This window comes from Tympanuchus pallidicinctus, unplaced genomic scaffold (genome assembly GCF_026119805.1).
Source record: "Tympanuchus pallidicinctus isolate F22 unplaced genomic scaffold, pur_lepc_1.0 scaffold2, whole genome shotgun sequence".
Classification (NCBI taxonomy): Eukaryota; Metazoa; Chordata; class Aves; order Galliformes; family Phasianidae; genus Tympanuchus; species Tympanuchus pallidicinctus.
Window position 1 is genome coordinate 31607131 of NW_026294721.1, and position 15468 is coordinate 31622598.

The 15468-nt window shown below is 39.5% G+C and overlaps 1 protein-coding gene across 2 annotated transcripts in view; it reads left to right on the top strand.

Moving 5' to 3' along the window:
• The window catches only part of UNC5C (unc-5 netrin receptor C), a 232995-nt gene that overhangs the window by 170993 nt on the left and 46534 nt on the right, over positions 1-15468 (top strand). For both annotated transcript variants that reach the window (XM_052682108.1, XM_052682109.1), the window contains exons 3-4: positions 60-203; positions 10637-10740. In XM_052682108.1, the coding sequence (XP_052538068.1) occupies positions 60-203; positions 10637-10740 (248 nt within the window). The remainder of the gene's footprint in view (positions 1-59; positions 204-10636; positions 10741-15468) is intronic.

The following is a 15468-nucleotide window of genomic DNA, read 5'->3' on the forward strand; positions in this document are numbered from 1 at the left end:
CTTTCCTTTCTTCCTTCCTGTATACATAATTCTGACCAGTGCTCCTTGTACCCTCCCAGGTCTGATTGTCCGTGAGGTGAGCATCGAGATTTCCCGTCAGCAGGTGGAGGAGCTCTTTGGGCCAGAGGACTACTGGTGCCAGTGCGTCGCCTGGAGCTCAGCTGGCACCACCAAGAGCCGCAAGGCCTATGTCCGCATTGCATGTGAGTGCTGTGCCGGTGTGGGAGGAGTGAGGGAAAGAGGAGTCTGCCATTTGGGAGAGAGATTTTCTGTCCCACACGCTGGACTTTGTGTTTTCTGATATAATGGATGTGTACTAAAGTTCAGTCCTTCAGAGGCATAAAAAAATTCCTGTTTATTTTGTTCTTAAGAGCAAGGAGATGTTCAAGGTTAGGTTGGGTGGAGCTTTAGGCATCATGATCTAGTGGGAAGCATCCCTGCCCATGGTGTTGGGGAGGGTTGGATCATGTGATTTCTCAAGGTCTTTTCTACTCCAAACATTTTCATGGTTCTGTGATTCTGAGGTCTCATTCTTCTCCCCTGTGTGGGAGGAAAGCAGCAAAAGCAATATTTCCTGTGTACAACAATTACATGTCTCAAGTGTCTGAAGCTAATGAGTAGCAACATTGTCAAAGCAAGCTCTGGAACAAGGTGACAAGCATTCTTTTATATCTCTGCAATCACATGATAAAGCTACTTTTGCTACACAAAGGAAAAAAAGCATGTGTTTAGTATATCATGTAACGAGGTTGGTAATATAAGACTGCAAGTGGTTGTCTCAGCCCTAGTACTTCATCACTGTTATTCACGGTTACTAACCTCCATGTTTATTATGGACAACTCCCAGCTTAGTCCCCAGGAACTCAGACCAGGCAGCTCCCTGAAAAAAGATCTTCATTTGACTGTACAAATATTTAATGTTCATTAATTTCCAAAGAGGTGCTTTTCTTTGTAATAGTGTAGCCACACTTGGGACTCCTTTTTTATGCAATCAGATCCTGTTTTATATAATGGGAACAAAATATTTCACCCAGAATTGTATCTCTTCCACAGTTTTCATCTCAACAAAAACACATTTTGTGAGAAAAGGTCATGAAGAGCTGGGTTTCCAGCATACTTATATTTCCTGCACCAACCTTAGCAATTTATAATGAACAAAAGAGAAATCTTCCAGCCAAATAAAGCTTTTCACAGACACATTAGAGGAAAGACTGATAGGATGACTCTTCTGATTTAAGTTCTTCATCTAGAGTTTTATTTTTGTTTTGTTCTTGTTAAAGTTCTCAAATACACATTTTTAAATGCTTTTACTCCAAGTAACTTACTGGAAATAGAGGACTTCCACCTTTGAGCACAAGACTAGCCTCAGAGAAGAATTTCTCCAGAGTTAAGGTAATTAAAAATATTGCACATGGTCATCTTAAAAGATTAGAAATGTTATTAAACAAGTATATAGTGTTTCCATATGCTAGAAAACTTTTCAAGACTTCAGTTATTTTCTTATTTTGTACTGAAACAAAAAAGGCATTCCATTTTTTTTTTTTTTTTTCTTCCAACAGTCAGCACTTCAGGGAGACTTAGCAATGTTTGACCAGGTTTTTTAGATTATGAGCTCTGTGTTAACTCATTAAGTCGATTTTCATGTCCTGCCAGTTAGCCTGTGACAGATGACCACTGTATTAATGCACTTAGAAAGTTTGAATACATATCACTTCATGGTTAAAGAACTTTCGTGCATTGTCACATCTATGCACTAAATGTTTATATATAACATAATCTTTGTACTCATACACAAGCTTATTTTGATTTTTTATATCAGTTGACATTTCTTCCCAGATGTCCAAATTTCTATTGAAAACATTTGTAATGCAGATTTTGCTTCTTTTTCTTACTATATTGTGGAGAGAGAAGAACAATTTAGTGATTTTTGTAGTGTCTTGGAGTTTCTTTTAGAACAATCTAATTAAAGAAATTCCAGGGAGTATTACATGCTTGTCACTCAAACATGGCTTTGGTATTTTAGTGTAGAATTTTTCATTTGTTTCTGAGCTTGGGATTCTCCAACAGTTTTGACTTAGCCAAAGTCAAAACCTTCACTCCTTGGAACTAGGAATTGAACTGTTAGGCTGTCAGACTGCAGGCTTTCAAACAACTGTAGAGATACCTCTGCAGAATTGTCTGTTTCCAACTTCACAGATACATTTCTCAGTGAACTCAGGACCATTCTTTTAGGAACTCAAACATCTGATGAAGGCCATATGCCTCCCTCTGTGATGTGATTTTGTTTGCAAGATTACTATTTTAAACAGTGAACTATGCTGTATCTTTGTTTATCAATACGCACAGTATTTATTTCAGAGGATCAAATCTGTACTATCGGTATAATGGTTGTGTCCTACCTAAACTTTAAATACGTCTGAAAAGTCTTCTGATGTCTACACAATATGCCATGAGACTGGGATATAAGGGAGGGTCTGTGCAGTATTTATGAATCTGGAAACCAAGGATGTCTAAGATTTAGGATAGGCAGAAGTGTCCAGTTCAGCCTCCATTTGTAGTTGCATGCTTATGACACCAATGCAGTTTTCATTTTTAATTCATACAAAAGGGAGCGCTGATACCTCTATGTATCACTGAAGTGAATGGAGCATTCAAAGTGTTCTGCTTATGTTAAATTGTGGCGTATTTTAATACCCAAACCTAGTGGTGTCATCTCAACAGCTGCAACTGTAGCATAACTTGCCATTCCAATCACATTAAGAGAAAAAATATTCTGCTGTTCTCCCTCTCTTCCTTCTCTTTCTCTTTCTCTTTCCCTCTTTTCTCCCTTATGATCACTGGTCTTATTCTGGAATTACAGTGTCATCTCAAGGACTGGAGCCACACTCTGTTAAAACAAACAAACAAAAAAATAGCATTCAACATCTCTGTTCACTGAGCGTGTAATGGAATTAACTGAAAAGTAATTTGAAAGTGTGAAAAATGTGCATCCTAGAAAAGTGGCTTGTATTTGTTTAATGCAGGGTCAGGCATGAGTCAGAAAGTATATAAAAACCCAGTCAATGAAAGTTCTCTATGAAAATCAATTGCAACATTGCCCTGGCCAAGTAAGAGCTCCTGTTATTCAGGAGGGGAGTAATCTATAAATATGGAGGGAAGATGCTGCTACATTTTAAAGGCTGCACATGCTAGCAATATAAACAGGAAGAGTCTCAGTCTAAAGCCAACATCCTGGCTCCTCTAAGTGTTCGTGTAGGAAGCCACTCCCTTTTGGGCTCTTTTTCTGAAAATGAGGAGAAACAGTAGGTGATAGAAACATCATTATTTTCAGCTTCTTTCGTATGCCATGGAATTGATCTTCCTGAGGCATTAGACTTCCCATGAGAGCAGAGCTGAGCCTTTTGTCGTCTTGAACCAGCAGATATGCTGGGATTCATTTTCACTCTCTCATTCTTGATAGCACAGTAAACTACAGAGTGGGGTTTCTCAATGTACATCTTTGTGGAACTGGAAAAATATAAAATCGTTGTCTGGGTTAGCGGTCTGTGAAAGTGCTAAAATGCATTTCTTACTTGTTCACACATTTCTTATTTACTTCAGGCACATCCTGCCAGGTGTGCTGGAGTTGCTAATAGGTTTTGATACAGTTTTTCTGGTCATGGTGGTTTGTTGTTTTTTTTTTTGTTTGTTTGTTTGTTTTAAGTTACTTCCATGGACAGAGGGAGGATTTGAGGTGCCTTTTTCTTTGGCTGAAAAACATCAAGCCCAGTATAGTTTTAATGTGAATTTTATGTAACAAGGCAGATGTCATTGAACAGTTGAGACCTAACAGAGACAATTCCTATTAAAAGGATGAATGAGGCCTGAATGAGCAAGACTAGAATTAAACCCACCAGAAAATGCATCTGATAAAGACTAAACAATAGCCACAGGATTTGACCTAATTTTTAGATCAGATAATAATGGGCTGGATATGACAAATTGCTTTGAGCCCATGTGCAGAAAGCAGCCTCACTTTTCATTTCCTCCAGTTCTGTGGTGTAGCCTCACTGACTTCGTGATGTTAACCCAGCGTGTCCTTGAGAAAATATGAGAATGTGAGCTGTGTGAGCTGCTGTCAAGTTTTCAGTTTGTTGAGATTAAGAAAATATCAGCTTTCATTGTAATCTCAGTTGAATAATCTTTTTTAGTCTAATGAAACTGATTAGTCTCTCCTTTTTTGTTACTTTTTACCTTAAATTGGAAAGGAAGAGAAAGGAAAGAAAGAGATGAAAGAAAGAGTCATTTTTCATTTTAAAAAGCCCTGACGTAGTAAGGAACTGCACTTGTTAATCTTTTGTATAATTTCGTATTTGTTTCCTATGTGCTAATCTAAAAGCCTTTTTCTCCCCAGACATTTTTTCAAGGGAATGTAACTAATAGATGCATGTCAGATGCTGTATACTGATAAGATAAATGCAGTATCAAAAAATAGACTGGTTTACCTGACGGTTTATCTCCACTTACAAGGGTATGCAGTCATAAAAGTAACAGATATGAAAGAAATCACGGATTCATTACTGACACTCTGTTATCTCATCTCTTAGTATTGGGGCTGCAGTGCCTTTCTTCTTCCTGCCTTCACACACGTAATCCAGGCAGTGCTGTGAGGACACATGCCTATAGCCACCAAAGCATTTGTGCCACCAAAGCACCTTGCAGTGGGTATAAAGTTTGGTGGAGAAAGAGGTGAGAAGGATAACACTTGGCAGTTTTAATAGGAAGGCATGTCCAGGATGTATGCTACTAAAAGCAAGAAAAAAGAACATTTTTTGCACTTTGATAAGTGTATATAAGAGTTAACAGAGATACGACCTTAATTTCTTCCTTGTGCACCATTTCAGTTGCTCCTAATCAATATCTACTGCTTAAAGTTAATAAGGGGATTACTGCATGACATGATGTGGAGCTGACATTGCTGAAGAGACACAGCAGATCACAGGAAGGGCAGCATGGAGTTAACTCAGCATTTAACACACTTAATACTCTTCTTTCTCTCCATAGGCATGTTTGTGTGCTTCTTCCCAGATTAATAGGCACAACCAGCTCTCAAACTTCAGCATGCAATTGTAGCAGTAATAAATACACATAAATAAGCAGTACAAAATGCAATAAATACAAATCCCATTGTTTTATAGCAAGGACTTACAGCTTTATAAATTAATATAGACATTCACTTCACTGTTAACATTGCTTTAAACGAAAAAAGAAATACCTTTAATGAATCTATATAGATTTAATCCCCTGGTAGGAACCTTGAGAATGTCCTGCCTATGTTGACATGCTCAAGAAATAATCATCTTTCAGTGGAGTCTGTTTAGTGCCTGATGGTAAGACAGAGATGCAATCGAAGTTAACAAAATTTTGTGTATGTTTTGGTAGTGAGAAGATAGCTCTGTGAGTCAGAGTAGCGCATCAGAAGAGCAACAACAAAAAAAAGTCATGTTTATATAAATTGTTTGCTGTTTTACTGTTTCAGTGTGCTATAAATTCAATTCTACATATAAATTGCAATGTGCACCTGGCGTTTCTAATGCCTATCTTCAATGCATTTAGTTAATCTGCCATCTAGAGCCTGTTGATGCTAAGTCATTTCAATTTTACATTTAGATTTATTTGAAAAATGATATTTAGATCCCATCCTTAATCAACAAATGAAATAATGAAAAGAATGAAAAGTGTGTAAGTTAGTTTGCAGGTTAAGCTTACAAAGAAAAACAAGAAATATCTAGCTATCAAGTAAACATATGAGAGGAGGGGAATGGTGTGATCAATGCATGCTGGAAACCCATCTGCTCAGTGAATTCTTTATGAAGTGGGCTTGCTTGTATTTTTTACAGTTGTACCAATACCAAATGTCTTGTATGGGCCTTTTACTACCAACTTAGCCCACATGAAAGCTGTTGTTGCAAAAGAGAGCTCTATCCCACCAGCACCTGGCTAAGCTAGCTTAGAGTTGAAGATGGTTCTTTGGAGCCATGCAGAGGGCAAGAGAGTCTCCAAGGAATTGCCAAGGGTAAGCTTTATCCTCATCTGTCTCAAAATGTTATCAGCAGAATGAGGGTAGGACAAATGTATACGTTTCATTTGCTCAGGCTGTAAAGACACAATCAATACAAGAAAAGCATCTTCCAGGTGGTAGACCAGAGGCAGGGGGTGCTCATGGCTTTGTTCAGTATCTCAAGTCAGGTTGCACCCTGTGTCTTTAAGGTCTACCAAGGGCAGAAATCCATCTTTCCCTGACAGTAATGCTGCATTGTTCAGTTCATTTGTGGCTTACATCTAATTCCTGGCTGACAAGTGTCCGTTTTTCATTCTCATTCATTAGTTACCCTTACATTAGCACCGCCTTTAAGGCATCTGGTCTGCCTCTTCTCACGTTTCTCAGAAATGATAAAAGATTCCTTTAAAGTATTACCCACCCACCTGTCACAGCAAAAAACAGAGCAACAGTAAGGATATAAAATAGATTTGATTAAAAAGAAGACTAGGGCCATTCTTTGCTCTTTCTTAGAAGATGACAGCTACTAAAGGAAGTGAGGAAATACTGTGAGTTTATATAGAAGCTATTACCTTTAGTTGGTGAAAATGCAACCTTTGAGTGTTCTCTAAGCTAAAAATGCATTGAACTTAAAGCGAATTTAACAGTGCATAAAAATTAAGCTCTAATGCTCACCTCCCCAAAAAGCATAGAAATTCAGGAATAAAGCTAACAATATGGTGTACACTGAGTTTTGATTTCCCATTACACTATTTCAGTTTTATGCTTGTGGAAATTCTGTCATTTCAATGCAGTTCTGAATGCAGCCATCTGTCCTTAACAGATAGGCTTGTGCAGAAATATTTCAGGAGTCTTGGAGGAAAGTCTCATCTTAACTATGCTGTAAATGTGCTGCAATATATGCCACAGGAGCCCCCTCTGAATTTACTAAGACTCTATATTAGTAAAGAAAGTAGCTTGGCTCAAGGTGGTGGGCCAGAATCTTAATTCTCCTCCGTGGTTTCTTTTTATGAAGACATCCTTGAAGGGGTGTGAGAGGCAGGGGAAATGCCTGCTGGTGTTGTGTTGACCCCTAAGCCTGGTGGCAGTGTGACATACGTGAAGAAGCCACCGGCAGAATGAGAGGGACCTCTCAGCATCACTTCCCAGCAAAGCTTGATCTGCTCTGAAGAGATGAGCTGTGGCAGCAGTACTACCTGTATAATGGAGAGAGTATTACTAACTCAGTCAGGGATTATTCAGCATTACTAAAATAATAATGGAGAGAAAGTGCAGCTGCCTTCCTTGTGTGTCTCTCCGTATTGAGAGTGAGGGTAGAGAAGGCTCTCTCAACATCACGTTTACAGGGCTGCTGCCAACCAAAAGCTTTAATAATTCACACTGTCTCTCACAAAGAGGGTCTGACTTAGAATAGATCAAGTGTTTTATTGTTTTGTTTTTTTTATTCCAGGCATATTTTCTGAAGATTTTGAAAACTTGTTTTAAAAAATTGGATGTATTTATTTGTCTTTTTCCATTCTATGAGAAAATGTATTCCTTCTGCTTGCAAGCAGTTGTAACATACATGACACTTCAGAAAAACAACAAATGTCTTTGAGAAAGCTTTGTTTGGAAATGATCCAAAGTCCTTTAGTACATGAGCACACTCACCCACTCCTGGTCGGCAGTGTGAAGTTGTCATGAGGACTGTAAACATTAGATAGAAAAGGAAGCTGCAGATTGAAGAATTAGAAGGAAATCTTTGTTATCTGCAAAAAAAGTCATTCTGCAAGAGCCATGAAAAATAGGAGTCAGTGAAAAATGCAGTGATAATCCAATAGAGAGTTTCACAGCGGGTGAGGAAATTGTTCTCTTAAACCTTCCGCTTCTTCGTAATTTAGAGCTCACCTTATTACCATGATTGTCTTTTGCAATCAGTGAACCATATGCCTGGTGAGGTAGAAGCTGCCCTGCACAATTGCTGCCTGTAGCTGTTTGTAGGTGGCACAGCTGCAGCAAGAGGTGGTAGGTAGTTCTGCATGGGTTAAGCTGTAAACACGTGGGAGGGAGCCAAAAGAATAGAGTATAAAAGCTTCCAGTCATGTAAATACACAAATATGTGCTTTTTCTTATTTATTTATTTATTTATTTTCAAATGAGTATCATTTACTTAATAGTATCTAATGGCTCCTTAGAGAACATTACTGTCTATTATATCAAGGCACCTACTTAGTGTATTTTTACTTTGTGACTCATTGATCTGCTGCAATCCAGTGGCACCAACAAGCAGGGTGGGAGGGGAGCTGTTAGGGGCCCTTCCCACAGGATTCACTGCACCTCCCATATCCACCCTGGAGAACTTCACAGAGAAAACAAGCCCTGCACACTCAGCACTTCCAGCTGTTGATAATAAAGAAGGTATAGTGGGTGGGTTTTTTTTTTTTTACTGTTATTACACATTTCTAGACTTAATGCTGTTTACTTCTGTGTGCATTAAAACTGAGGATTTTTAGAGGGGAGCGTTTTGTGAGTGAGGTGATTGCTGTGCAAGCATAAGGCTGCTGCGAACTTCTGAGCTCTACAAATGTTTTTGGGAAGGCAGGAGTGACAATAAATCAGTGTTACACGGAAAAGCCTCAGGTTCTTGTCTGTCTAACCTGGTTCTACTGTATCCACCCCACCATATTGGAACACCTGAATGCTATTATTCATGCACAATGTATTAGTATTACATGCTTCTCTTACCAGCACTGTAACTTTCTTATTTATCCTCAGCTGTGATATTTGAGCACATTTGTTATAATTTTCCTACCATGCACATATGCATACATGTATATATACATGTACATTAAATGCACTAAGGCACTTATTTCTTCCTCTTTGAAGAAGAGAGAATTCCTTTGGATATATCTGTGGAATTAACAGTGATCGATTTTAAAGGTGACCCAGACGGGTCTTGAATATCTCCACAGAAGGAGACTCCACAACATTTCTGGGCAACCTGTTCCAGTTCTCCATCACCCTTATTATAAAGTTCTTCCATATTAGTATGGAACTTTCTGTATCCAAGTTTTTGGCCATTACTCCTAGCCCTATCAGTACACACCACCAAGAAGAGCCTGGCCTCATCTGTTTACCTCCCATCTCACTTCAGATATTTATAAACTTTTTTCAGACTCCCTCTCAGTCTTCTTTCTCCCCCCACAAAAAAATTACTCAAATTGAGTTGTTACAGCCAGTATGCTGCCTGGGTAGCCTGTCAGAGGGTGGGCTGGAGCGCTGTTGCTGGGGCTGGCAGCACAATGGGAGCTCCACAGGCATCATGGACAGCACTGCTCTTGCTGGTTGTCTTGCTTTGGTCACTGTCACATGGGGTAGCCTTGCTGGGCTGGAGTAACTCCAGAGTAGTAAGGATAACAACACACACAACCATGTGAAGGTTGACATGTTGTCTGACAAAATTACCAATTCTAGATGAAAAATAGCACTTTGGATGGTCTATTTGTAAGGTGGTTCACTTCAGTGATAAGTTTTCTAGAACAGCTGCAAGTTATAGCTTCAAAATATTTGGCTTTTAAATTGATCCCATATGGTTTATTTCTAGTATAACACAATTATTTGCGCAACCTTGCCATGAACTGGCATAGGGAACTTGTTTGACTTCAGAGCAAAAATTTTAAAATCCCTTTTTTTGAAAGGTCATTTTTCAAAGATAGATCAGCTCTCTGACATGGCTTTCAGCATGGCCCTGTGTATACCTGCAGCAGGAGCCAACAGCAGGTAGAAATGTCCCCAGCTGCCACTGGGACTGAATGCCCACTTCTCCAAAGCCCCATCCTCCCTGATACAACACAGAGAATGACAGTGCAAGATGGAAATACAGGCATAGTAGTAAGAAGAGAAATTCTCAAGTCCTTTTTAACACCGGTGCAAATATGTTACAGAAGTGTACAAAAGCCAACATGTGCATCGGCCCAGTACAATGAACAGTTCCATGCTTAGGAGACACATTTGATGTCCCTCTGCCTTTAAGGTTTCTGTGGTGCTGTGCACAGATCTGTATGTCGTTTGACTCCACATTACGACTGTTGTTATCTAGTACTACAAGAATAGTGAGATAGTAAAGACAGATGAGCTAAACTTGTAAAATTAATGTTTAAAAATGGTAGTACAAACACTTTGAAGCAGGAGTTTAGGAAACTCAGCTTATGTATTTTAGTTTTACAGGCTTATATAATTTCCTTTACCTTTCTTTAGTATTTCCCAGAATCTCTTTGCAAACATAAATTATCCAAAGAAGGAATTTCTTTCTCCTTGAGTTCCATGTCTGGGCATGACCTTTCACAGTGAAGCCTTGGTTCCTGGCTGGTTCATGTGTACTACCACAACATAAATAATAAATCTGCTATGAAACCCTTGACCACTTCATGCTTGAATGAAGTGAAAACATGCCTCAGTCTTTATTAAGTGCTCTACTTTCTAGGGAGCAGATATTCTATTTTCTCTGCGTAAAAAGATTTTTCTCTTATTGGGTTGTACGGCAATGAAACATGAAATAAGCGAGCAGTTATTAATACTACTAATTTATTAACACTATTTATTCTTCTCTCTCCCCAGATCTCAGGAAGACTTTTGAGCAGGAGCCCCTGGGGAAAGAAGTATCCCTGGAGCAAGAGGTCCTGCTCCAGTGCCGTCCTCCTGAAGGCATTCCGGTAGCTGAGGTGAGCAGCAGTGGTGCTTTGCCCCCAGCAGCTGGTACTTGGATAACTCAGGCCTGATCTGTGGCTAATGGAGCAGGGAATAAGGGCTTAGCGTGATGAATGGGTGGCAATGGAGAGCTAGCTGCCTGCTGCTGGTAGATAAGATTGATCTGGAGCTGATTAATGACTTTGGAGGCAATTACGATGTCTTGCTGGGCAGAGCTACAGGTGGTGTGGTTTCAGATTTTTTTTTTTCCTTTCAAATATCCTAGTTATTTCTAACATCCAAGCAACATATAAGTGGTGGGGTGTTCTGATACCAGCCTGTTATCCTTCCCTTCCCTTTTAAAGAAAATGCTATTTCAGTTTTTGAGAGAAGCACCTTCCCAGCTCACCAAGACATTTTAATTCCATCATGCATTTGTGCACACACTTGAGTGTGCACCAGCGTAGCTGGCTGGGTGCACAAGGATGTACTCTGGTTCAGGTGAAGCAGCATGTACTGGCAAGTAGGGGATGCATCTGCATAAGAATTCATCTTCATGGGCTTATCTGTTTTTGGGTTTTTTTGTTTGTTGGTTTTGTTTGTTTTTTTTTTTTGCTGACATTTAAATGTTAGGGAGTGGGTAGCCTTCTACCCACTTGGCAGGAGAAAACTTTCTCTTCATCAAAATCTGTGCCCACCAGCCACAGCAGGTATCCCTGCCTACATGAGCTGTGGCTTCAGCCAAAAATGGCTTCAGACTCTTTGCTCACAGCAAGGGGTCCCTGAGTCACAGGGTGGCTCTGAAGTCCTAAGTCTGCTGTTGATGTTCAGTGAAAAATTCATATTGTTAAATGAGGGTAATTCCTCAATCTGAATTCTCTTCAGTCTCCCTCTGCCATACAGAGAACTACTGCCAGTTTGCATTAAGATAAGCTGTCATGGCTAAGTAGCAAAGTGGTTGTTCCTCAGCACTGATAACTAATTTCTCAGGAGACCAAGCTTAAAATGTTACCTCCCTATCTTACGCAAGGTTTAATCAGGTTTAATTATTTTTTGTAGATGTCCACAAACATCTGAGGGAACAATTAGCATAGGTTTCTCCTGTTTCCTTTTTCCCTAGGTTGTTTTCTTTCTCCTTTACAATACCCAAAACTGTACACAGCATTTAGGTCTGCGAACCCGCTTAGTCAGTTGGCTTTCCCCAAGAATGTTTTAGCGAGTTTATAATATATTTTTTTCCATTTCTGATGCATCTTTACATCAAATCAATATGCTGTCATGCCTTGATGAGTATTTGAAATAGGATAGGTTGTTCTGGAGGTGCAGATACTACCAGAGAACTTCATTAACTGAAACTGAGACTGGTCATGACGAATGGTTTATTTGAGCATGATGTTACAAGCACCTCTGAAATTTCAGCAATCAGCCCAGCTATTTCCATGGAAAGGTCTGTAAAGCCCCAGTCAGGTGTCCAGGCCTGGATTTAACATGACATGTGGAAGGGGAGCACTCTCTGCTCTTATAAACATTCTGCATCAGCCATTAGCACTTGTAATTGCTGTTCTTAGGTCAAATTATACCTGTCCTCCTTCCACTAAGCTGCTGTAAAGGCAAAAAAAAAAAAGAAAAAAAAAGACAAACAACAAAGGTGCCTCAGTAGCCTTTTATGCTTCCTAATACAAGGAACTCAGCTCTGAAAAGATCCTCTGCAAGTTGTTCTCATAATAATTGTGCTTATTTCTGCCTACTTGTACCCTGACACACTCCGTCAGTAGCAGAGACTCATGACTCTGCTTGGCTCCGAGTCTTATTTGTACCATGGTCAGGGCAGATACCATTTAACACTTGGCAGCCTCAGAATCATATACTCCCCATCTGACATTGAAAAGAACTGCTCTTGATATATTTTTTTTTCTCTCTTCTGACTCTTGAAGTCAGGAGGAGATCAAACACCCAGATTGGACAGCCGCCTAATACAGATTCTTTGTAGATTCTTTCCAACACTATTAAAAGTACAAAGACCTGAACACTAATGAATATGAATACCTTAATGTGACACTTTATTACAGCCACTCCGTGAAGCTGGTAAGATAAATTTTAAAAAATACCAAGATGAAAGGTAACTTGGTAGGTTGAAGGATTACATGATTATTTTAATTTAGAGATGAATTAATTCTATGTTTATGACTTCCTGTATTTGTTCAGAGGATTTTCTAATAGGATGGTACAGGTAACTGTGAAAGCACTTGGGAGAAGGCAGGCAGCAAACCAAGGCTTTTTGTACACTGAGTGGTTTAATTTCAAGTACAGTAGGTAACACCATTGCTGTAGTATTAGCAAGTTTGCAGTATTTCCAAATGCTTTGGTGAGCATGTACCTTGGACTCTCCCCACTCTGGGCACTGTGTTCTGGTTTTGTTTTTTTTTTTTTGTTTTTTCAACTTCCTCCCTTTTAAAGTGGTCACTGATTTTAGCAACGAAACGGGAAGAAAGGCTTACACTGTGAAACTGTATGAAATACTCATTCAGTGAGACATCAGGCTGGAATCCAGAGTCTGCAAGTCTTCCACTTGATTTTTCTCTTTTTCCTTTAATTGTCCCTTAATTTTGTTTTTCTGTTAAGTAGCAGGAATAAGCGTGTTTAGGGATAAATACTTTTCTCTTTTTTGTAGCTAGGGTATTTAGTCTTGTAATTCTTGGCATATTTAATTGCAATTAACTGCATTGATCTCTTGCAGATCAAAGCAGGAGCAGATATTATTATTACTGAAAAGCTGAACCATGTAGCAGCATTCAGCTGTTCCACAGGGCAAGAAGGACAAAGGTCAAGATGGGCAGCAAAGCTTTTAAAGCAGCACTTACCAGCCCCTCAGCCCCTGCTAGGACATGATGAGCATTAGAGTAGACTCAGATCACAGCTACTGAAATGAAACCTCAAGATCCACTTAGAAGAAAAAGAAGGCTTGTTAAAATACGCCAGTCTCATGGCTTGAGGTCAAATCAAAGAAAAGGTTGAATCAAAGCACATCTTGCTTGTTCATTTGGGACAAAGAAACAGAAGGTTTGCTTGGTCACTAGGAAAATCAGATCAGCTGCTCTGTGTCCATATACCTTTGTCCAGCATCTGTGCCACTGCACCACAGCATGTAACTCCCATCCTAGCATTATAGCCAGTACCAAGGTGAACCAACTTACAGGTTCTGAAACACCTGAGGAAATGTTTTGCCTTTTCTTATATGTGGCCCAGATGAGCAGGCACAGATACACTGAGGATTCCACATAGAGCTGGAGAGTAAAGGGGCAAATTCACATGTTCCTACCATTGGTATTAAACAAACAAACAAACAAAAAAAAAGATTTAATGAATGAAAATGAAAACAAAAAAAAAAGCCTGCCCCACCTCTATGCTTCCTTGACCTGTGCTTTGCACTTTGGGAAGGAATGGGACAAGACAGTGAGATAATGAGATAAACAGTCTGACCTGCTTATCATCAGAAGCTGCTGCTCAGCATTGCTGGACTTCAGGCAACTCCAGCTTCCTGACCTCATTCCAAATAACTATTTCTGCTTCACTCTGTTTTGTGCATACATTTTTTCAAGCTTAATTTGAAGTCAATAAGGATCCCATTCTGTTGCATCCCAACACTAATGGCAGAACTATTAGCAATTAATTCCCTAGGTCATTTAATATGTTCTTTTGAAAAATGCCAGCATCATACCGCACATGATAAAATATAATCCAAGACAGAGTCACATCAAATTAGGTCAATGAAATAGGATATAGATCAAAGCATCAATGAGATGTAAGATTGGTTAATATGCCATAAGCTGCTAGATGAACTTTTGCATAGAAATATGTGATTTGCTGCACCTTCAACAGGGGGATAATTGCTTCTTTAATTATAATTGAAATGTTTAGCTGGAGTTTAGCTGGAGACCAGGGTGCAGTGTATAGTTTAGTGACTCAACTGAGTTTAGAACATGACGTGGTATTCATGTCTTCAATTAGGAATTAGGGCAAGGACCAAAATGTCCCTCTGTAAAAAGGCAGAACAAGGTCTTTTACCAAGTCAAGATGACTATGACACATAATTCATTCCAGTCCTGTTGCACGGGCAGAAACAGCTGGAAGCTAGGGATTTCACCAAGTAGGCAGCATCAGGTAGCTGCTCTATCTAGTTGGTTATTGATACAACTGCTGTTTTTCTGTTGTTTTTTTTGTTTTGTTTTGTTTTGTTTTTTTGTTTGTTTCATGAAAACTGCTCATGCTTTGCTGCAGTTATCCCTTAATTTGAAGTTCGTGTGTATGCACTTCCATGGAGGTGAGCATCATGGAGACAGTGTTTTATATTCCCAGACAGAAAGTGAGCTTTAAGACAAGGGAGAGAAGCAGTTTGTGGGCACAAATACTGATCAGCTGGGAAATGGCACTATCCTTTGCAGTGCCTTGCATCATGTAGCAGACTTATTTACCCAGAACTTCAAGGGTGGGCAAGAGGCTCATGTCTATGTGTCAGTGTTGAAGATACAGCAGCCTGATACCCAGTTCTCACTTTGCCTGCAGGGAGGAGCAGGGAGGTGAATAAAGCTCTTTGGTACAAATGAACCCTACTTTCTCACTGCTGCTCCAAGGACTGTCCATTCATTTTGCCCTAGAGAGCCATTGGACAAGGTCTATCAGTGCAGGACTGTCCTTCAAATGTACAGGATAAACCCTCCCATAATAGTCACTGTGTGGTCCTGTACATTTCCACTCCTTCTTCA